General features: G+C 37.4%; 2 protein-coding genes across 2 annotated transcripts in view; both read right to left on the minus strand.

Annotated features, from left to right (window-relative positions):
- Positions 1-2,955, minus strand: part of CFAP44 (cilia and flagella associated protein 44) — a 155,355-nt gene extending 152,400 nt beyond the window's left edge. The window contains exon 1 of the mRNA XM_032406556.1: positions 2,872-2,955. The gene's annotated coding sequence lies outside the window, so the exon portion shown is untranslated. The remainder of the gene's footprint in view (positions 1-2,871) is intronic.
- Positions 240-24,537, minus strand: part of SPICE1 (spindle and centriole associated protein 1) — a 53,019-nt gene continuing 28,721 nt past the window's right edge. Inside the window, exons 9-18 of the mRNA XM_032406552.1 lie at positions 24,086-24,223; positions 23,466-23,731; positions 21,664-21,795; positions 16,647-16,794; positions 15,528-15,752; positions 8,847-9,337; positions 6,569-6,752; positions 3,942-4,044; positions 2,872-2,959; positions 240-1,440 (exon numbers count right to left, since the gene is read on the minus strand). Of these exons, the coding sequence (XP_032262443.1) occupies positions 1,387-1,440; positions 2,872-2,959; positions 3,942-4,044; positions 6,569-6,752; positions 8,847-9,337; positions 15,528-15,752; positions 16,647-16,794; positions 21,664-21,795; positions 23,466-23,731; positions 24,086-24,223 (1,829 nt within the window). The 3' untranslated portion in view covers positions 240-1,386. The remainder of the gene's footprint in view (positions 1,441-2,871; positions 2,960-3,941; positions 4,045-6,568; positions 6,753-8,846; positions 9,338-15,527; positions 15,753-16,646; positions 16,795-21,663; positions 21,796-23,465; positions 23,732-24,085; positions 24,224-24,537) is intronic.

Consider the following 24,537-nt stretch of genomic DNA (forward strand, 5'->3'; position numbering starts at 1 on the left):
GGGTGGCTCAGTTGGTTAAGCGACTGCCTTCGGCTCAGGTCATGATCCTGGAGTCCCGGGATCGAGTCCCACATCAGGCTCCCTGCTCAGCAGGAAGTCTGCTTCTCCCTCTGACCCTCCCCCCTCTCATGTGCTCGCTCTCTCTCTCTCTCTCAAATAAATAAATAAAGTCTTAAAAAAAAAAGTTTCTTATTAAAAAAAAAAAACGGTTTTATATTCCAGACAGGGATAGTATTTATTAAAAACCAAGCTTCAAAAAAGTACAATACAGATGGAAGAATCTTCAATAATGCAAATGAATACAGATGACTTCATGTAAATAAAATCAGTGATACCAGAGAAAAATTGTATTTTTGCCACCACAATGAAGAGGCCCAAATGAAAGTTGCATATGACACTTCGTAGAATACGAAAAACTCCAGGAGGAGGGACAGTGTTGTCTGAGAAAGTTCCCCAAGTAGTTTCAATGTGTTTCCCCTGCCCTACTCCCACTACACCAGGTTGAGAATTTCCATCCCAGTGAAAGGACAGAGATAATTTAAAAAGCAAGTTAAAATAAAAGCCAGTGTCTGAGAGCCAAACAGGTGCTTTGAAGAAAACAACCCTGAATGCGTAGTAGATTCAGGGCGGGAAAGTTGACAGCAACCTTTTGTACTCATTTCTGTTTCAAACACTAAATCAATGTTACTGCATTTAGACACGAGCTCTATGAGCATTATTTATTTGATGTACATTACCATTATTGATGACATTTTCACATTTAAAGCCTGTATAAGAATTTTATGATATATACAATCACTCTTATCTGCATAAACAAATATAAACAGATGTTCCCACACCTACTTTTTAAAGCTATACATTCCACTCAGTGGAAAAAGCCATGGACAACAGTAACTTCCCTCCCAAAAAGAAATCAAAGGGAGTGTTAAATTTTTCTGAAAGCCAGACTTTAATCACCCAGAGCCATTTTATTGTAAGTTATATGCAAAGCAACTTAATTCTTCAGAAAAAAATAAAAGAAACAAATCATTTAAGATATACTAGACCAAAAAAAAAAAAAACCTGAATAAAGATGATAAAGGTAAAAATGTGTTACTCAGCAAAACTTTACAATACTTATGAAATTATTAGAATATAAAACTTCAATTTCCCTATAATCAAAATTTTATTCACAGGAGGTTGTACATTGGTTAGTTGTTGGAAATTTATTTGAAAAGATCCAAGATTTAAATAATTTCTTTATTCTTTGTTCCATAAGTACTAAGTTACAAGATCTTTGTAGGTTTTATCTAAAAGGACATGAAAACTTGAAAGCAGGAGCAGGGAAAGGGGAGTGGAAGCTCAAGAATATACTACTGAAAAAAAATTCTGTACAACTAACTTCACTTATGACACGTGGGTAGAAAGAGCAAACCAGCCTTCTTCATTCTGTTTCTCAATCTGTTGAACAAAGATGCAAGATGGATTTAGAAAGTAATCAGAAACATGAGCCCATTTAAGGTTTATAATTATTTAGACCAAGTACACAGAAGTTATCCTTTGTCATCAAACGGTACTGAAAATTAAATTGCTACTGGCAGTTTTTATTCTCTAAAAGAGCCACTCCCAAATAACTGATTCCCTGGTCAACAGGTCCCCTGATTGATTGAGGAAACCTTATTTTTAAATAAAGGATAAATCCAGTATTTTATACAAATTATAGGTACAACTTTTTAAAAATAACTTTTTAAAATAAAGTTATTTGATCTTAGTAAATTAAAATTGTTACTAAATTCCAGAAACTAAGGGCAAATTATATAAAACAGCCTCTTTAAAACTTTTTTAGGGGTGCCTGGGTGGCTCAGTTGGTTAAGCAGCTCAGATCATGATCTCAGGGTTGTGGGATGCAGCCCTAGGCTGGGCTCCACACTCAGCAGAGAGTCTGCTTGAGAGTCTCTCTCCTCTCCCTCTGTCCCTACCCCATTTGTCTGTGTGCATACATGTGCGCTCTCTCTCTCAAATAAATATTTATTTATTTATTAAAACTTTTTTAGGATATAAGAAACAGCAAAGGACAAATCTTCTAGGGCTAGACAATGGGGATATCTGAGAATATAAATTAATCTGGGCTATAACTATTCAATATTTACTGAAGCACTCACTATTTGGTCTAACCTACAGCAAATCAGAACACATGAAGAATATGTATGACATTGATTAACCACAACTTCTCTAACCAGTGGCACACTCAGATACAGCATACTAGGTTAAGTGACAAGGAAAGTGGCCCCAGGGCTCTGGATAACCCAGTCCCACACAGCCACAGCAAGCACTGAGGGAACCAATATCTCAGTGTAACTACTACTTCGAGGCACACCTGTATGTCCTGCCACATTATTAGAATGCTTTGCCTGAAACCAGTAATTTCCAGTCTATGTTGAAATCTTATTGAATTTTATCTTATTCCTTAGCTACCCCAGAACACAAAAGAGACTATATGGCTTAAAGGTTTTTTCTAGTAAAGGTGAATTAGGAATTCTTTTCTTCTGAGAATTTTATGTCACCTGTAGGATAACAAGAATTTAATTATGAATGGAAATCACTAGGGGCGCCTGGGTGGCTCAGTTGTTAAGCATCTGCCTTCGGCTCAGGTCATGGTCCCAGGGTCCTGGGATCGAGCCCCGCATCAGGCTCCCTGCTCCGCGGGAAGCCTGCTTCTCCCTCTCCCACTCCCCCTGCTTGTGTTCCTGCTCTCACTATCTCTCTCTGTCAAATAAATAAATAAAATCTTAAAAAAAAAAAAAAAGAATGGAAATCACTAAATCAGCCACCTTCCCCCACCCCACTCTCCCGACCCCTACACACATTTCACAATTACATTTTATCACATACCTTTGCTCTTGGATTAACAGGTGTGAATCGCCCACTTCCTGAGGTGGCGTTTAATGGAGAACAAGAATTACTAGTAGCCCCTGAAGATCTATTTATGAGAAATAAAAGAGAGTAGGAGAGTGATCTATCATCATTAACCTTCAAAAAATTATGTAAGACTGACAAATCTCAGTATTGGCAATGGCTGAGTTAGGTCCAAATGAGGTAAATTATTTGTAACATATTTTTACCACCCTAAGCTGTTTTGTTTTTTTTTAATTATTAGACTTCCTTTTTTAGAGTAGTTTTAGGTTTACAAAAGGATTAAGTGTAAAGAACAGAGAGTTTCAATATAGCCCTCACCTCCCCCACAGTTTCCCCGAATTATTAAGACCTTGCATCAGGTTGCTACATTTATCACAATTGATGAGATAATACTGATACATTATTAATTACATCCATAGCTCGCATCAGGGTTCACCCTTTTGTTATACATTCTATGGGTTTTGATGAGTGTATAATGACAATATCCACCATTACACTATCATGCTCTAACATTTTTAACACTAAAGGGGAAAGATGCATGTGCAGGGGCGGGGGGAAGGCCCGGCAGCGGAAGAGTAAAGAGCCCTGAACGGCAGCACAGTGTCGAGGTAAGCACAGAGAGGGGAGACAGAAGAGCCAGGTCCATCCTCAGTGCCACCCTTTACCAACCATGTGACCCATCTAAGCAAACCACCCAATTAGCTCAATGAGCTTCAGTTTCATTTATTGTAAAGGAGAAAAATACTACTGGTCAACGTACCCCCGTCATATGTTATCTCCTAATTTTATAACCTATAAAGCACTCTATATATGTGCCATTATCCTATTTTTGTCCTCAATAGCCAACCCACACTGTTCTACTTAAGGCTTGTTCCTCACTCCTCTTTTTTTTCCCCAGAAATTCTTCTCTCCAATTGCTTTATTTTCTCCACAGGAGTCAGTCTGTCTGAACCTAAGTCAGATACTGTGCACTTCCTTTTTTCACAAAGAGAAAGAAACACCACATTCTTGATTTTTTAAAGTAACTGTGCATGTTGTAACCCTACCTTCTTGTATTTATCCCACTGGTAGGAGAGATAGTACTGCATTTTGAGCTTTCTGGGGCTTCAGCTCCTGGAATAGATACTTCAATTGTCCTCTTTCCTCCTTCTAAAATATAAAAATAAATATTAGTTTCATTATCTTTCATTAAAATAAAATAAAAATTTAACTTGATTTCTATCTTACTGCAAATTTCACATTACAAATTTGGAGATTCTTTCTATATTTTCATTATGGCCCACAGACACCCTTGAAGGATTTTTTTCAAAATGAACTGTGAGACAAGAAACTTTAGTTACTAGTGTCAATTCAGTAGCATGCCAGTTCATAGAAAGCCAGAATCTTCAGACAAGTGGTATCATGTCAGATCTGGAAGTGAAAAACAGAAATTAAGAGCTAGCCCTAAAAATCTTAAGATTTTTGTCAAAAACAGCTTATCTAAAATTTTCAAAAAAATTAAAAAGAAAAAGGAAAATTTCTGAAGTCATTCAATAAAACTTTAAATCCTCTAAATCTACTATATTATTAGATTCCTGAAGGCATTAACTTAGGAGGGGAAAGTTGGCTGAAGAGTTCATATGGCCAATGGCAAGTATAACTGTGTTCATTTTCAATATTTCACAAGTTAGATTATCAATTAACAAATATTTACTAACTATCTACTAATGAAAGACTTAATGTCTATACTAGACAATTTCACAGAGGCTCTTATGAATCACTACTTAAAATCAGTGATCTTCACGGCTTTAGTGCGTAATGAAACCGTATTTAATTGTATAACATATTCCTCCATTACCCTAGAAACCAAAGAGGTTTTGTATGGCATATGATTATATCTTTATCATCATAGCGCACAAAGGTCCCCGTGACACCAAGAATTTTACTTTTAAAAAGGAATATCTTGGAGATATTACCAAAAAAGAATATTCTGGAGATATAACCACTGGAATGAAAAGAACACAGTTTGCAAATTTACCAATTTGCTTTAGAACTTCAGAAAAATCACTTAACTTTTCCCTCAGTTTACTTACATATCAAAAAGCTATAACATCAGCTCTGTCTACTCTCAGGGTGTGTTGAGGACTAAATAAGATAATAGACATGAAGTACTTTTAACCTTAAAGAACGATTGAAACAGAAGATGTCTAATGTAATTACAAAATTATCCTTTTTTTTTTTTTAATATTTTATTTATTTACTTGAGAGAACAAGCAGAGGGGAGAGGTAGAGGGAGAGGGAGAAGCAGGCTTCCCGCCGAGCAGGGATCCAGGATCGTGACCTGAGTCGAAGGCAGACGCCCAACTGACTGAGCCACCCAGGTGCCCCCCCAATTACAAAATTATTCTTAAGAGTAATTTGCTTTATTCTTCTTCATTGCACTTAGCACCACCTAACATTATCTCATAATGCTGGACAGGGATTTGTCCTGTTCAAAGCAGTTTCCCCAGGGCCCAGAACAGGGCGGCAGGTAGTAGATGTTCAAACGTATCGAGTGATTTAATCAGAAGTTGCCTCTACGCTTCGTGACTATGAAGAACAGCAGACTAAGCTGTCATTTGAAGAAGCCTAGAATAGCAAAGAGAAAGGGCCCTGGGGAAATGCATTATCTGTCATTTTCCAGTAATTTTTAAGAGTCTACTTTCTAGGTCTGAAGTTTCAAAAAAGAATGATTTGTAACTGAGAGAAAAAGTCTCATGAGGGAGGTGGGTGGGAGGATGGGTGAAACAGGTGAAGGCGATTAAGAGCACACTAAGCACTGAGTAATGTATAGAAGTGCTGGATCATTATATTGTACACCTGAAACTAATATAACACTGTATGTTAATTATACTGGAATAAAAAAAATTCTTTAAGTCTTATTGGCAGATACCTTAAAGAAAGCCTACTTCAGCCAGCCTCAGGACAGATGAATACCTCTAAAACACCAATACTTGAGCACCTCAAGGAACATACTCCTTACTGATATAATTATTTTCTATCCCTCACTATTAGAACCTTCTTTTATACTGGGCCAAAATTAGTCTCTCTATAGCCTTCATACAGTTCTATCCCTTAGGGTCTTAGTAATTCAATTTTTGCCAAAGAACAACTTAAGATCTACTTCATTTCATCAATATTTTTTTGTATGTAAATATTATGACAACTAATTTTTCAGTTACTATTCTATTATTCAGAATCCCCTCTAGTTTATCACATTCTTAAGAAAACAACAGAATGGGAAGTTTAATTTACAAATGAAAATGTTTTAACTGGTTTAATAAAATAACTTGTAATTTGTTGCTGATGAAATTCTAAATTAACATTTTGATGCTGATGTTTTATACTTAGCCACTACATAGGTCCTAAGTGAATCATACACTGTAATGAATCCCATTTACACATCAGGCAACTTAAGAACTTAGACACCAAAGATTAACTGCAGGCACCATGGAATAGCTTTCTACCAGGAGATTGGCCTTCTAGTCTTATTTCTGTCACTTAGTCTGTGACTTAGGTCTGTTTCTTTCTATGTAAAATTGAAGGCACTGAAATATATGCTTTGAGATTTCTTTCAGCTCAATATATACTCGCAAAATCAAGAAAGTGAAAACTCTCATGTGCCTGGCTTTTAAATCATGAATCTGTGACCAACCAGTCCATGCTCTGAGAGGTGATGGAATGGGTGACACCAGTGGAGAGGAAAGATTCAGGCCAATAAGTTTCTGCTGTTCTATTAACTGCAAGAGTTTTCCACGAGCCTCCATACTCTGCCGATTCAATTCTGCAATCCGTTCCTCCATGCTACTTGGTGTTAGAGGTTGTGTTGCTGGAAAAGTCTTAAAAAAAAAAAAAAGGCACAAATTCCACATTAAAAACAATCCAAACAATTTTGACTTTTTGTAAAAATTAACTTTTCCACTAAGAGCCAGCTAGTTAGTATTCACAGCCCTTACTATATGTAACCTTGAATAGCAGGCAAAGAATAAACGTCATTTAATTGAAAAATTAGGGCTAAAGAAAAGGGATACTAATCCTTCTGATACTGGTGCCACATAAGCCCTCTAGTCCCTTTGTCCACGGAGAATGTCTGTGGGACAAAGCTTCCCCGAATCTCTTCGGGTCTGTTGAGGTACACAAAAGATCCCATGAGCAAAGACAGTACTGCTGGTGACCTGACTTCTAAGTAACAGGTCTATTAATGATAGATCTGTGGTTTGAATCTCAATATAGAAAAGAGGATCTGCTGTACTCAAGAGATGCTTCTATCATCCCAATCGTCATATATGTACCATGAGTTATTTGGCAAAGATTTCTAGGAATCTTATCACTCTTCTTGACCAGGGGTCAGCCGCCCCAAGCCATGTTTGGCCTCAGATATCTAATTTGAGAAATGTGGTGACCGGAAAGGAATATGAGAGGTAGAGTAAAAAAGCCACCCAAGGAATATAACATAAGTTTAATATGAAAATTCCTGAGAGGAATATATGTGTCATTCTTGATTATTTCATTTAGTTAAATATAACCCTTTGGGATAAAACAATTCCTAATAGAAATCACTATTTTATAACTTATGCACATTAATAAAAAAAAGAGATAAGCAAAACAGTTTAAATTAAAGATCACTCTGAAATTCAGATTATGACAAAGAGGGTGGTGAGGACAATAATAATAGATTGTCCTCACTAGCCTGATCTATATATGAATTAGAAAAGCAGGCAAGCTCAATTTTTAACTCTGTTGCCTTTTTAAAAACCAAGAGTTAGTTACCTGTTTTGAATAACTTTCAAAATTCTGCAAACACAGAAATGCCTCCAATGACTCAAAATTAAGGCAGTCTGTACTTACACACATCTACACCGATGGCTGCTGCCTACTCCTAAGACTTCTTCCTGGTAAAAGACTACCAGTCCCTTCTGTGACTCCACACTCATACTGCCCTTACTTCCTATGAGCCTGTGCTGACAGAGGTGGCCTTTATCCCCCACCCCCACCCCTTCCTAAACTTCCTCATGAAAGCCCTCAATCTATCATTGGTAAAGCCCTTTATAGAAGCAATCACCTCTGGAACCCCTAATCCATAAAGCTGCCCAGCTCCTTCCCACTGCTAAAACACTCTTCCATCTCCTATCAGAACCCTGACAAGAGCCACTCTGGCTCACAAAGGGGTAAAAGGAAGTATCTCCCATCACTGGGACCAGTATGAGAACGTGTGTTATAAACACTCCCCAGCTGGAATTTAGAATCCCTTTCCTCCCCACGAACAAGAAAATGAAGATTTAAGTTACCAGGTTAGCCTACAAAATTCCTTCACTATAATAAGCAGATTTTTGCTATTCAAAGTATAATCCTCGGTCCGGTACCCTCTGGGAACTTGTCAAAAATGCACAGGTACCACCTCAGAACTGCTCAATCAGAAACTGCATTTTAGCAAGATCTCCAGATGATTCATACATACATTAAAGTCTGACTTTAATAATCCTTTAAAACATCATTTCTATAGGAAAATGCATTCTGTGTCCTAAAAAATTAACTCCTCATGAATTGAGGGCCAGCTACACTTAATTCTCTTGTATGAGCCCCTGTAAGAGTAAAAATGCTTTCAATTAAAATGTAGTTGTATGGCAGGCTTTCAACTCATACTAATTCTGCCTTTTATATTTATAACTTCATTTGCAGCTTAATTTCAGCTTTCCTACACATTTTACCTTTGTCCTATTTTTCTCATTCATTTTCCTCATTTTCTATTTTATGTTGTCCTCTTTTACTATATATGTTCAATAAACTGATAAATAACTTTTCTTATTTTGTGATGAGGACAAAACAAAGCATGAGCCTTCTACTAGCAGCCTTGAAGATATCCAGGATCACTTTGCTCCAGCAAAGTACTTAAATTCCTAAATGTCCCTAGTCAACCCTTAACTGGTACTCACTGCAGTCATGTCGCTCACGTGACTTGTCTCTTGTTTGTTTAATTCCCGAACTCCATCCCCTTGCTCTCCTCCTGGCCCAATAATATTATTCAGATGTGCCTTGATAGCTGAATTCTGCAGTGTCAACTCAGCAATTCGTGCCATGATGTCTTTTCTTTGTATTAACGCCTCATTTGTTCTAAGCTGCTGCCCGTCTCCCAGTACCAGGGGCTCTTCTGAGAACTCGGGGATTCTGGCCTGCTGAGTGTTTGAATGGGAACTACAGAAGGGCTGTGAGAGGTTAACAAAAGGAGCCTGGGCTTTGTTCTCCAGATCTTCCCCCATGTGAGACACCCTCCACCTCTGAGTGAAGAGACGACTCTCTTCACTTGAATTCTGATTGTCTGTGTCAGTAGGTAAGGTCTTCTTTTCCCAATTTTGTTCCTTCTCAATTATTTCCACAGTTGGAGGAATTCTTGGAGCAGGACGAGTTTGAACAGTCCTCCTCAATACTGTAGATAAAATTAAAACAGAATAAACATGCATCATTTAGCCACAGACTGGCACCACAATCATCTCATTATTCATCATGGTAGTTAGAAGTGTATTCCAATAGAAGGGTCTGGCTTCTGAATGCCTAAATTATTTTAGCAGGGAATATACCAGCAATGCCACATCAAACAATCAAATACAGAGACTTTTATATTCCTTAAGGCTTTATTGGTATCCTTGTAAAAAAGTCTGCCAAGTTCACATTTTAATACATGTATTAACTCATATCTGGGAATCTTGGGGATGGAGGGAGTATAAATACCTACTGTAAACTGAAGATGATCAGGAAAGGCATCTCTGAAGAAGTAAAATTTAAAAATGATTACATATGTGGCAGAAAGCAGAGCAAAGAACATTACAGGCAGAAAGAACAACATATGTGAACTCCCCAAAATAGGAAAAAGCAAAGAAGTGAGGCCAATTTAGTGTAACACAGCAACAAGGGAGAACTGGAAAAATATGAGATTGGAGAGGTGTACAGAAACTATTTCTTACAGAGCTTTTTAAGCCATGTTAAGAATTTTATAATTTAATCCAAGAGCAATGAAACATGGAGAAGGTTTGGCAATGACTCAATTTATATTTCTTAAATGCTGTGTTAACTGGAAGATCCAGGAATGGAAGTAGGGAGACCAGTAAGCCATTGTGGTAGTCTAGGAGAAAGATGATGATAGCTCCAATGAAGGTATGTTGGCTACAGAGATGGAGAGAAGTGGGTAAATTTGAGAACTATTTTGGCAAAAGATCTAAGAGTGATGAACTAGAAGTAGGGAGTAAAGGAAACACACAGATCAAGATGGCATGTGCAACTGAGTGGGCAGTGATACTATAGAGATGGAGAAGGTAAGAATAGATTTAGGGGAAGGGAAGCTATCAAGAATTCCACTTTGAACAGGATAAGTTTAAGTGCCTGATGATTTATCCTAATACCCATCTAAGCAGATGGACTCGTGGGTCAGAAACTCAAGAGAGTCATCTAGGCGAAGATACAAAACTGGAAGTCACTGGCATATAGACAGTATTGGGAGCAATGAGAATGACTGAGATTATCTAGAGAAAAAGAATCAAGTGAGAAAAGAAATCAATACTGACACATGAGGAAGTCAACATGTAGAGCTGCACAGAGAGGAGAAGCTAGCAAAGCAGACTGAAATGGAGCAGCCAGAATGGTTAGAGAAATACTACAAGAATGTGGTATGAAGGAAACCAAGAGGGAGTGGTTATCCGTATATAATACTACCGTAAGACCTAGAAACACAAAGACAGAAGAAAAGTACACTGGAGTCACTAACCTGGAGGCCACCGAAGCCCTTAGCAGGAGTAGTTTAGGCGAAATGACCTATTAGGGAGAGAATTGGGGAGACAGAGCTCCTAGTTCAAGACTACAGACTCACCTCCTTTCACTGACAGCGAGGAAATTAAAAAATAAATAAACCCACATCAGTAAAGATTATGGTCTAGGAAGAGAGTTATTAGCAAAGGACATATTTAGACACATTTCTGGAAGACTGAAAGTGGATGGGAACTGTATGAAAGAATGAATTGAACAAAAGCCACAGTTCTGAACATGTATATGTTATAAGGAAGCTACAGGTAAAAGCCAGTCTTTCTGGGAGAACCCAAAAAAGGCTGCTAGCTCAAAGCTGACTGTACAGAGGGAGAAAGTGAGAAGTAGGCTAAAAATTGGAGAACAACTTGAAAGTTCATCTACCTTACAGTTATGTTGGTCAGGCGGTGCTCCCTACTTGCCCCACCCATTCTGAAAAGCAAAAAAAAACAGCATTGGGGAGAGCAAACGTGGTAGCCCCAGTGAAATAGCTGGATACTACTTACATACCCTAGAAGGAAGCCTGCAGTTAACAGAGCATGTCCATATATACAAAGCAACTGTTGAAGGGAAAGCCTATTGGGAAAACAGACCTAGACCGACCTACACCCCAGAAGAGAAAACCTATGCCAACCACCTATAACATTCAGTCTAGTCATTTATTCTTAACTATGATGGGCAATAAAGGATCACCAGACATACGAGGAAAACCAACAGCACAAAAGAGAAGAACCAGGATAGGAAAACAGAACAAAAGACTAAGAAGAGAAGGAAAATTCAGATACAGAAGATAATGTAATAAAATTCTAACAGGTATACTCCCAAGAGAGTTCCTAGAAGATAATGCAATGTTTTTGTTTGTTTGTTTTTAATTTTATTTATTTATTTGAGAGAGTGAGAGAGCACACAGAGGGAGAGGGACTTGATCCCAGGACTCTGAGATCATGACCTGAGCAAAAGGCAGCCGCTTAACCAACCAAGCCACCCAGGAGCCCCAAGATAATGCATTTGTAATAAGCATCAAAGAAAACAGGACAATCAAACACCAAGAAAGGTCTCTTGCTTAGAAATTAAAAATATAATTTGGTATAATTAAAAAAAAATAAAAGACAGGCTTGACTATAAAGTGAAAAAAATCTTCCAGAATATAAGAAGATATAAGGCTTATAGAAAATGATCCAGAAGGTCAATATACTATTTTCTAAAACTGCAGAAAGTCACATGTCTTCAAGTCCAAAAGGTCCCACTGGTGCCTCATAGTGCAATGAGAGGAGAAAAAAAAAACAACAACATATTTAGACACACCTTATGCAAGGTCAGAATAAAAATAAAGGAATCCTAAAGCTTCCACAGAGAAAAAGTACATCACATACAAAGAACTAAAAGTTAGATATTACATCATACATCTCAACTGCAACAGCAGATACTAATAGTCAATAGAACAATGCCTCGAATTTCTCAGGGTAAAGGATTATGGACCTAGAATTCTATATCTAGCCAAATTATCAACCAAGTGTAATAGAAAAGTAAAAATATTCTCAGATTCTTAAGAACTTAGGGTTTACCTTCTATACACCCATTCTGATGATTTCTTTCAGAAACTTGAGGGAGAAAACCAAAGAGGAAGAAGTGGGATCCAGGAAATAGTAGATACAACCCAGGAGTGTGACGTTAGCAAGTCCCAGGATAAGAGGTGTGCAGTGGGCCCAGCAAGCAATCAGTGCTGGAGCAGGGGTCAAAGAGCTTTGGGAATTATCTCTGGAATGAAAGCGGATTCCATGCCACAGACAGTAACTAAAGGACCAGAAGATATTATTCATGTATAAACAAGAGGGTAAAAGCAATTTGAAACTCCGGGAAAAACAAAAATTGAACAAGAAAGTCAGTATAAATATAGAGCAAACTTAAATATTCTGAGCAACTGATTAAATGAAATAAAGGAAATTCACTTTGATCTTCATACTAAGAACTTTTTCCTTCCTGTGGCACAAAGATTGATAGGACAAAACAGTCATTTGTTTTCAACTTTCAGTATCCATCTATAGACAAGACACAGAAGACATAATTGTGGTAATGGAACAAAGTAAATGTCACCAAACTTGATACGGTAAAAGGAAATGTAGGCTGAATGAAGGTGAGAAATGGAAGCAAAGGAGAGCCAGAAGGGAAGCGGCTCTCATAGAGGAAAGCCAAGAGATACTGCATAGAGTTAACAGAGAAGACATAGAAAGTATTTGAAATCACAAAGTTAAGCAAGAGAAGAATTAAGCATTAAAATATAATCATCCAAATTAGATAGAGAAGGGAAGTAGGAGTTAATATTCATTAAACCCTCTTCTTTAATAAAGGACAGTCTATAATTATTGTCTAAAGTTAACATTTAAGAAAAAATATATAAAAATATTTTATATTAATTATGGCGACCACCACAAGATAAGTAGAAATCAAACTGGGAAAAAATGCATCCCTCTTAGGGCAGGCCTAAAGATGAAAGAGGAAGAGAACTTTGTATGTGCTTTTTTTAACCACATGAAAATATAAATTAGAGCTGATGCTTGAAAATGAAGAATGGGAGATAAGAAAATGAAAACAGCATATATACACTATTCTTTCAAAAAGTGTGGCTATAAAAGAAAGTAGAAGTCAATCAGTAGCTAAAGGAAATGATCTATAATGGGAAATTCTAGAGCAATGCTGGCCATTATAACAGTCTCTGGCCATATGCAGTTATTCAAATTCAAATTCATTAAAGTTAAATAAAATTAATAATTCAGTTCTTCAGTCACATTAGCCACATTTCAAGTTCCCCCTTATGCTAGTGGCTACCACAATAAATGGAGCAGACACAGAACATTTTCATCATCACAGAAAGTTCTATTGGACAGAGCTGTTCCAGAGCATAACCAAATACTGATAAAGGGCCCGATGTATCTCCCACCTTTATCCACATGTTCAGCTTAACTCAACAATTCTTTATACGTGAGCATTCTAAATAAAATGCCAAAAAATATGATGACAAAACTTCACCAACTAAGAATACATGTTCAAAGGTTATTCCATCTACACACTGTGAAAGAAATGTGTGGCATTATTTTCAACGCAAACCTGCTAACAAAGGGGTGTCTATAACAGTCCCCAACTAATTTGCTTTAGTGAACATTTAGCATATTTGTAATCAGAGTAAAAATATTTGTGGTAATTGTTTCTTTAAAAAAACTTAGGGGTGCCTGGGTAGCTCAGTTCGTTAAACATTCGACTCTTTGATCTCAGCTCAGGTCTTGATCTCGGGGTCGTGAGTTCAAGCCTGTGTTGGGCTCCACACTAAAAGTGGAGCCTACTTAAAAAAAAAAAAAAAAAAAAAAGAACTTTAAGTTATCTTACTATCACCAGTGGGAAATAATTTACAATACCTCAAAAGAGATCATTAGACAAGCTTATTAATACCATGTAAACATTTGAAAGATTACTTTGAGGAATGAAAATCTAACCTCAACAGAAATCAGAACTGAAATCATATTTCCTAAATATTTCCTAGCCAGAGTTAGTAATACTCTCTAGCCTCTAAAGAGGAAATACCAAATCACAGAACTGTATAGCTGGAGGAACATTAAAGATAAAAGAAAAATCTCTCATTTTGGAGCTAGGAAAATGAATGCAGAGAAGGTAAGTGTCTTAGCTCTAAGCCTCCCAGCTAGTCATCGGATGGGCCAAGAGTCTAGCACTTCTGACCCTCAGCCTAGCACTGTCTCCTTATACCACAAAGATCTGACAGACTTTACAATCGCATAATAAATGCCAAAACAAATTTTATAATGGCAAGGACTTGTCATTTTCTTTAACCCTTATGGCCTCTTCATGTCCTTTATTGAAAAGGTACAGAAAATCTGACCAAATTTCTAAGTTCCAATGACAGTAAAAGTTATTATTCTGTTCCCCTATGTAAGAAAGTAAACACTTAAAGAAAGAAAATAAAGAAATAAAAATGTATGCAAATCAGGGCTGAATAACATTTTTCTAAAAACAATGGAGGTGAGTCTAAGGTAGTTTTTTGACTGAAGAATTGTTTTGAAAATGAAAAAAAAAAAAAGGCTCTATAGCTCCAGAAAAATGCACAGGTGGACAAATAAACATAATTTTCCAAACAATGAAACACTCCATGGTACTTCTGAAGACCATCCAGGAGCCCCCAAGTTAAGAATCTCTGGGCTAAGGATTAACAATAAATTTTTAAAATTTTATTCTAAACTCTATATATGTCCTGCAAAAAGTGACCTGAAAGCTATTTTTAATTGTCCATCAACTTTCATTATAGAATTACCTCAACTGACTAAGCTAAACAAGTTTCAGTGAGAAAGAGGTTAATAACCAAATCTGATTTACAAAATCCTTATAGTCACAGTTCCTATCTTTCCTTAGCTAAACTTTCATTACTCTCTCTCTGGAGTATGATCTGTTTCTTACCCTTTCCTATGCTCCTGGACCATAGGGAAAAGAGGATTTCCCTTACTCCACATTTCAATGCTGAGGACTTTGATCCTTTGGTTTGATTTAGTATTTACAATGTCTAATAGAACAGATACTTAATGAAATTTAATGTGACATTTCACCATAGGTATAAAACACATGAAAAATCCTTCTTTAGCTTAAAGGTTATGTGTGGCAATCGATCTCTCTCAGAATTCCGTTTACAGGGTAACAATGGACACCATATGTTACATATATAAAGCATAAAAAAACAACTGTCCCACAGCTTAGAGGAAGCCTGCTTACCGTATAACGCATAAAAAAACAACTGTCACACAGCTTAGAGGAAGTCTGCTTACCGTCCTGCAAGGGAGAGAATCCAGAGTTGCTCTTCTGCCTGGGTGGTGTTAACAACACAGCCGGTTCAAATATATGCGCTGGAAAACTGTTGGTCAGATTCACACTATCCGGCGGAGTTGGCACCTGAGACAGTTTAACAGGCAAGTCTTCCTGTGCGAATTCAGCCAATTCTTCCCCTCTGAACACCAATGGCATGGAGACATTAGCATTTACAACAGGGCCCTCTGAAGAAGATGAGAGGCTATCAGCACTTACAACCATGGATACATTGCAGGTATTTATACTCACATGCATTTCCACAGAAAGCAAAATCACATGGACTCTAGAGCCTTCACTTTCTAGGCCATATCCTCCTTTAGCTGTAACTCACACCCAAGGCTCCCGAGGGGCCAGCACTGGGAAGAAGAGGCTGTTTTTGAGAAAAGCACTTAGTCCTTGAGACCTGCCCCAGCCACTGAGTTTCTCTCATCCAAGTTAAATTTTAGTCAGCCACTTCTTAGAATCCCTCCTGAGAAAACACTCCTAAATACATAAAATACTTACCACACATAGGTACTCATCAAAGTATTACTTAGAAGCAAAAAACATGAAAAAGCCTAACTGTCCTTTTCAGGCTCTGACATAGGATGGCACAGGAAGTGAAGAAAGGCTTTCCAAACATCACCACAAATGAACAAAAGTTGTGCATTTCTAAAACTCAGAATTTCTTTTTCTTTCCAAGACCATCTCCTCTCCTCTTGAACCTGGTGCACAGTGATGAAAAGTGTTGGCACTAAAGCCCCACTAGTCTAGGAAGCAAATTCTGCTACTTCCCTAGTTGTGTGATCTTGCTAAGCTACCAACCCTCCCAAAGCCTTGGTTTTCTCATCGTGCAAGTAGGGATAACAGTGATACTTACCTCATAAAACTATTATGAGGACTAAATGAGACAATACACATAAAACACTTAAAAAGTGCCTGGCATAGAGCAAGTACCCAATAAAGATTAGCTGGAAATAGTGATGGCAACTGTCATAGTGACAATGCTATATATGTATACGTGACCAATAACATGTAAGTTTACAGTTTTGTTTGTTCTGTGTTTTAATACCAACCTGGGATAATAAGACCGCACTCACCAGGATTGTCTATAATTTTCCTACTCGTGGATCCCCTTTCTGATGCCTGACATTCTTTGTTGCTTTTTATCACTGGACAGTTCTTCATGGCATGTGTGAGCGATATAAGTTGCTCATCTGTTGTGACCATGTATTGCTGAAGTCTTGCCTGGAGAAAAAAGAATGAAATAACATCATTGGCATACCAGACATCAGATCATCACCTAAATATGTAGAACTGTATCATTACTTTAACTACTCTAGGAACTCTGGACTTTCATTCAAATACTAAAATCATGCATTTGTAAGAACACATATCATAAATGTTTTAAAAGTCCCATGACAGAGGAATGGTTAAATGTATCATGGAATATTATTAATTACTAAATACACTACAACAATAAGAATTAACGTTTTACAGGGCTTCTGATCTATAAAACCTTTTTAGATAAATGATATCAACTGACTCAAGATAATTTAATAGAATATATAAACATGACCCTGTAAGAATTTATGTAATGTATATAAAATAATGTTAAGAGAAAATATATACATAGAAATAAGAAATATTATACACACATATATGTGTGTATATATATATATCCATGTATATATACATATCCCTGTATGTGTGTGTGTGTATATATATATATATATATATATGTATGTATTTCCAAAATGTACAGACATTTGATAAAAATCACAGATGGTCCGAAGTGGGAAGAATTATTAGTGGGACTACTAATAGTGGGAAATTAGTGGGACTACTAAGGTGGGAATGTTCAGGGGGACAAACTCCCCCTGAACATTCCCACCTCATCAACAGCAACTCCATCCTTCTAAATGCTCAGTCCCTAACTGTGGAATCACCCCTGACTCCTCTCACATCCTCTCCTTCACCCCATATCCAACCCATTGGCAAATCCTACTGCTTGCCTTTAAAATATATTCATAATTTAGTTACTTTTCACAGCTTTTCCCACTTCCAACTAGACCAGACTGCCAGATCGCCTGAATTGTTTCAATAACTCCTATGTGTAACACTCTGCTTCTATGTCTAACCACCTACAGTCTAGTTCTATACTGTTCCCAAAAAAGCTTGAAGCACCTTGGGGCACTAGAGTGAACTCACAGGGGCACCACAGGACATTTTAAATTTTTGAGGAAAACACTGCTGTTCAACATCTGTCAGGCACCAGTGAACCAGTGAACCAGTCTGAGGTAGCTCACAGCTTCAACATTAGATCAAAATACATTTCTTTTGATGATGTCGGATCTTCATGAAACTGGGTTTTCATTAGCTGCCATGCTAAAAAGCAACACTGTGTAAAAATTATTGTGGAATAGGAAATAAGAGTGACAGTATCCAATATGAGTCCGAGCTTTGATCTTTTTTTCCCCCAACAGTCCCCCTTAATATTTCTTGCAGGGCTGGTTTAGTGGTCACAAACTCCTTTAGTTTTTGTTTGTCTGGGAAACTCTTTATCTCTCCTTCTATTTTGAATGACAGCCTTGCTGGATAAGTATTCTTGGCTGCATATTTTTCCCATTCAGCACACTGAATATATTCTGCCACTTTCTTCTGGCTGCCAAGTTTCTGTGGACGGATCTGCTGAGAATCTGATCTGTCTTCCCTTGTAGGTTAAGGACTTTTCCACTTTGAATTTGACTATGCTATGCCTTGGCGATGGCCGGCTTTTGTTGAATTTAATGGGAGTTCTCTGTGCTTCTTGGATTTTGATATCTGTTTCCTTCCTCAGATTAGGGAAATTGTCAGCTATAATTTGCTCGAATAAACCTTCTGCCTCTTTTTCTCTCTCTTCATCTTCTGGGACTCCTATGATACAAATGTTACTCCATTTTAATAAGTTACATTGTTCCCTAAGTCTACCTTCATGTCCATTACCTTTGTTTCCCTCTTCTTTTCAGCTTCATTATTTTCCATGATTTTATCTTCTATATCACTGATTCGTTCCTCTATTTCGTCCATCCTCATTTTTATGGCATCCATTCAGGTCTCCATCTCAGTTGTAGCATTTTTAATTTCTCCCTGACTAGATTTTAGTTCTTTTATCTCTGCAGTAAGGGATTCTCTAGTGTCTTCTATGCTTTTTTCAAGCCCAGCTGATATCCTTATAATTGTTGTTTTAAATTCTAGTTCAGACATCTTACTTATGTCTGCATTGAATAAATATCTGGCCGTCATTTCTTCCTGTTCTTTCTTTTGGGGTAAATTCCTCCATCTTGTCATTTTGGAGTGGGGGGAAAAAAAGCAAAATAAAACAAAGTAAAAATTAAAAAATTAAAAAATTAAATTAAAAAAATAAAATACATACAGGAAGCTAGATGCTAGGTGTGTTTTGGTCTGCTTGTTAGGAGAAGCTTGATAGAAAAAGGTAGAAAGCAAGAAAAGAAAAAGAAAAAAATTTTAAATTTATATATATATATATAAAATAAAATAATAAATTGCTTTCTGTATCTAAAAAACAAACAAAACAAATAAAAACAAAGACAAAAAACACACACACACAAAACCCCAAAGGACGCTAGATCCTTTTTCCCCTAAAGCTGAAGCTTTGCAGCACTCTATGATCAGTAGACTCGGTGTGGCTGGTCTTCTGGGGAAGGGGCTGCTGCTCAGATTCTCAGGTGGAATTGCCCTAGTGGAGATGTGCCTGCAGGTAGCAGGGGGGCGGGGCTTGGTGTAGCAGCTCCGTTCTCCACTTGGTGGCACTGTTTAGCTCACTGAGGTGGGTCAAGCTGGTGGGCATGGGGAGAAGATGGTTCTACCCCGTTCTCTCCTCTCCAGAGCAGGAAACGCAGGCCACCCCTCTTCAGTAAGCCCTCACAGACGCTAAAACAGCGACCCCTCCTGTGTTCGTGGTTTCTGTCAGATCCCTGCCTTCACCCTGTGTGTGTCCAAGCTATCCACTGCCAAATGGTGAAGCACTCTTGTGTCTTATCTTAGGCTCGGCTGTGTCTCAAAACCCCACACTTCAGAGACCCCCACAGCACTGACAGGCACTGATCCTCTGGAGGAAAGTCTCCCTGCATTGTGACCAGTGCCAGCTTGTCCCAGAAGACAGCCTACTACTCTCCCTTTCCGACACTCCACTCCAATGGTTTTTTAGCTCAATAGCCATGCTTCCACCTCAAGACCTTTGGACCTGCTGTTCTAGACTGCCTAGATTGCTCTTCTCTCAGCTATCACTCACTTCCTCACCTTCTTCAGGCCTTTGTTCAAATGCCACTTCCTCAAACAGGCATGGCCCATCCCAATTACAATTCCCCACCCTAGGTACTTCCTGTGCCTCTTACCTGCTTTATTCTTCGTTACAGTACATATCACCATCTAACTTACAATATACTTCACTTTTTTTTTTTTTAAGGATTTATTTAGAATAAGCTCCACAGAGCAAAGATTTCTTCTTTGTTCACGACTGTATCTTCTGCACCAAGAACAGTGCCAGGCCCAAATCAATAAAGATTTGTTGAGTCAATTAGTACATTTTAAAGCTGCTCATCTTCCCAAGAGAATTGATAACCTAAGTTCACACAAATACTTGTACATGAATGTCCATAGCAGCATTATTCATTCATAATACAGAAAAAGGTAGAAACAACTCAAATGTCCATCAATTGATGAATGGATAAGTAAAATGAGGTATATCCATATAATGGAATATTGGTGAACAACAAAAAGGAATGAACTACTGACATGTGCTACAACATAGTTAAGCCCTGAAAACATTATGCTAAGTGAAAGAAATCTGACACAAAAGATCACATATTGCATGATTCCATTTATTTGAAATATCCACATTTGGCATATCTATAGAAACACAAAGTAGATTTCTAATTGCCAGGGACTTCAGGGGGCACAGAATGAAGAGTGACTGCTAACAAGCTTGGGGTTTCTCTTTGGAGTGAGGAAAATATTCTGGAATTAGATAATGGTGCTGGTGTACAACTCTGTGAATATAGTAAAAACCACTGAGCTGTACACTTTAATAAGATAATTAAATGGTATGTGAACTGTATAGGTCAATAAAAAATTGCATTATATCTAATGTCCATTGATACAATACAATTTGCCTACTAACTATTGCTTTTCCAGTCTCTTTTGGCTGATAAATAAAAGTAATAATAACTGTCAATGGAGAACAAAGAGATGAATAAAACCATCTCTGCCCTCAAGCAGCTCAGTCTTTTTTTTTTTTTTAAGATTTTATTTATTCATTTGTCAGAGAGAGAAAGCACAAGCAGGGGGAACAGCAGGCAGAAGGAGAAGCAGGCTCCCTGCTGAGCAAGAAGCCCAATGCGGGACTCGATCCCAAGACCCTGGAATCATGACCTGAGCCGAAGGCAGACGCTTAACCGATTGAGCCACCCAGGTGTCCCTCAAGCAGCTCAGTCTTGATGACAGGTATACATGTATGTTTAACACAATTTGGTAAATGCAATGAGAGCAGTATCCAGAGAGTACCAAAAGGGCACAAATAAAGAATATTTAATGCAGCACTGAGGCAGTACGATTAGTTTCTAGAAGAAATACTGTGTAAGTCTTTAAAAAAAAAAAAAGGAACAATTAGCTAGACAAGTGTCAAAGAGGACTTATCTAATAAATATGAAGATACTGCAAACAACTTTAAATGGCATATGATTACAGGAAGCTTCCTAAATGGTATCCTCTGCTGTTTTGAAATTAAAAGTCGCTATCACAACATTTACTTCGCATTTTGGATAAACTGCTATAATATTGGTAGTTACCATTTAAATGTACATTCTGTCTTCCCCACTAAATAGTATGTTTCTTAAAGATAGCAGACTTATTCTGCACATTATTTGTAGCTCAAGTTTCTACTATAGTACCCCCAATATAATAAATGTTCAATAAAAGCTACCATTGATAATAAAGAAGTGATAAGTAATCACATCAGCACAACTAAACCAAATGCAACTAAAAGAGAATCTTATATATTCTTAAAGATGTTTTATTCTACTAAACACAGAAAAGTTTGGGATCTCATCTAAGTACCTGGGTAGCAGTGTTTTCTTCTCTAAGAAGAAGAATTTCAGCTGTAAGAGCATCAATGAGCTCCCGATGATCACCTAACATTTGCTCCAGTTGCTGCCTCGTCTCTACTTCTTTACGCAGTTGGACCTCGCTCTACCAAAAAAAAAAAAAAAACTTCCATCAATAATAAGATAAAATTCCCATCCAAAAATAAACTCCCATCAACAGCATAAAATACTGAAAACTAAGAGTTCCTACTCAAAGCTGTCAAAGAAAATACTTATGAAGTATATATTGTGTGACAGTAATGAGAATTACATATTTTTATTAAAAGGTTTATATTGCATTAAAACGAAATGTTGTGTCCTTTTCCCTTCTTTATATAGAACACAATGAACAGAATGGTATACAGACTTATATAACTACAATTTTTGTCGAATAAACTGGAGGGAAGGACAAACATATTGCTTGAATAGACACAGAGCATCTCTAGAAGGATACACTTGTATCTCGTAATGATAGCTAGCTACAGGGAAGCAAACCGGTTAAATGGAAGTTAATGGTGGGAATCAGAATTTTCATCTATATCCTTCTATTTCTTTTAATTTCATGTCATGTGATTATAATCACCAATTCAAGAACTAAGTTTGTTAAAATAAAATTAAAAATAAATGACAACAGGCTTAAATGGTTTTAACTTTGTAAAGCAAGTGATTAGCTAAAAAGTGGAAGCTACTAAACTTGTAATACTTTCAGAGAGCCAAAAGTACACTCCCGGAGACTCCTCACTTAAGGATAGAAGAATGATAAGACTTTCATAAGTCTGACAGTACAATAAATATTTCACTAAAAAGTAATTTTAGGAAGACAGCTCCAGAGAAATTGAAACATCTGAATTAGAGTGATGAATCAACTATTTTATTTTTTTTAAGTTTTTTTTCAAGATTTTATTTATTTATTTGACAGAGAGAGAGAGCACAAGCAGGGGGAGAGGCAGAGGGAGGGGGAGAGGCAGAGGGAGAGGGAGAAGCAGGCTCCCTGCTCAGCAAGGAGCCTGACGTGGGACTCGATCCCAGGGCCCCAGGATCATGACCTGAACCAAAGGCAGATGCTTAACCGACTGAGCCACCCAGGCACCCGTGAATCAACTATTTTAATAGTAAAATTTCCTTGAACATTTTTTTGTTGTATTTGTTTAACAAACTTAAATTTATAAAAAATAAAAAAGTTTAAATAGATTTTTTGAAAGGTGAAATGTAGAGCTAACTCTAATCCCACAGCATTCTGAAGACTGATTATTCAAAAATGAATTACAGAAATAATTCTTGCTTCTCTTATAAATTATTTTCACAACAAAAGATCTTCCACTTCAGACAAAGCCCAAGTAGTCACACAGATAACATGAAGAATTTCCCCCATCTGTGCCTACAGATTACAGGCATGCCACTCTCCAAACTAAAGTGGGAGTAGGAACACAGAGAAAAGCAATAGAACAAGGACACATTTAGTAGTTCTATTGAATTTAATACTGCCAAACAATAATATTCAATGTCAGCAATGATTTCATTTATAGCAGATTTACCTTATCAATTACAATTTACTAAAACTCATATTAAAATCAACATCACTTATACTAGATGATACATAAATCAGCATGTAGAGGAAAATTAAGAGGATAAAGCTTTACTGCAGATAATCTAAAACTGAGGTATTTTAAACAAACCTATTCAAACTTGACTATATTTCATTTGGAAATTGCAATAAATTAAGTGTAGAGGGAAAAAAACTCTGAAGAAGAGACTCTAATAACCTCTTGCTCTTACCTCTTTCAGGTACCGAACGAGGCGACAGAGGGAGCTCACCAGTGACAGAGTGAAGCCTGTAAGGCCCTGACTGCCCTGCAGTCCCTTGACCTCACGTCCTGTCCATCGTTCATATTCTTCCATTTCATGTTCCACTTCATTTATCATGTGTTTGAGGACATCCAGGCTGGAACTGTTGCTATTTGGTAAGTCTGTGGAGGCTGTGCTAGCTGTTAACACGTTCTTCTTCTGCTTGGAAGGAGCATGAGAACCCGCTTTTCCTTTCACTGATAATGACAGAAGTCATTCTATTAGAAGACCAAGAAAAATTATACCAGCAAGCTACTAGAAAAACCACTGACTGTTATTCACAGTTTATAAAAGGTTTCTATAGAAGCTATCACCATTTCTCATAAAAAATCCATACAGTTTAAACCAAGTTTACACTATCTATAATGAATGTACTAGAACCATCTAGTACATGTTATATTTGGAGGCATTTCTTAGCTACCATTCAACAAAGTCTTAATTAGTTGGCTCCATCTGGATGAGTTTAAGGGAAAAAACTTTACTAAGAGATTAAGGAAGCTGTATCAAGTTATGTGTTTAATAATTCATCTTTGTAAATTAAGGGACTGAACCTTTCTTTAACAACTGTTTTTGCTTCCTTGAGTTCAGCACTTGTCCCACAACATAACTTGAGTCTAGAGTCTCAGTAGATTCTTCAGATTGAAGCCTGGTCTGGATTCTCTTGACAGCATTGGTAGCATTCAGAGCAGCTAAAAGAAAAAATATTTCCAAAAGAATCTCAAGTGAACAACAAAAAAAGTTTTAAGCATTCCAATTAACAGATCAATCAGTATTTCATTCAATTAGGTAAAGTCAGTCAAAACTCAAATAACAGTCCTTTAAAAATTACTGCGTTTGGGCGCCTGGGTGGCTCAGTTGGTTAAGCGACTGCCTTCGGCTCAGGTCATGATCCTGGAGTCCCTGGATCAAGTCCCGCATCGGGCTCCCTGCTTGGCAGGGAGTCTGCTTCTCCCTCTGACCCTCCCCCCCTCTCATGTGCTCTCTCTCATTCTCTCTCTCTCAA

The sequence above is a fragment of the Phoca vitulina genome, unplaced genomic scaffold, assembly GCF_004348235.1.
Source record: "Phoca vitulina isolate PV1807 unplaced genomic scaffold, GSC_HSeal_1.0 scaffold8, whole genome shotgun sequence".
Classification (NCBI taxonomy): Eukaryota; Metazoa; Chordata; class Mammalia; order Carnivora; family Phocidae; genus Phoca; species Phoca vitulina.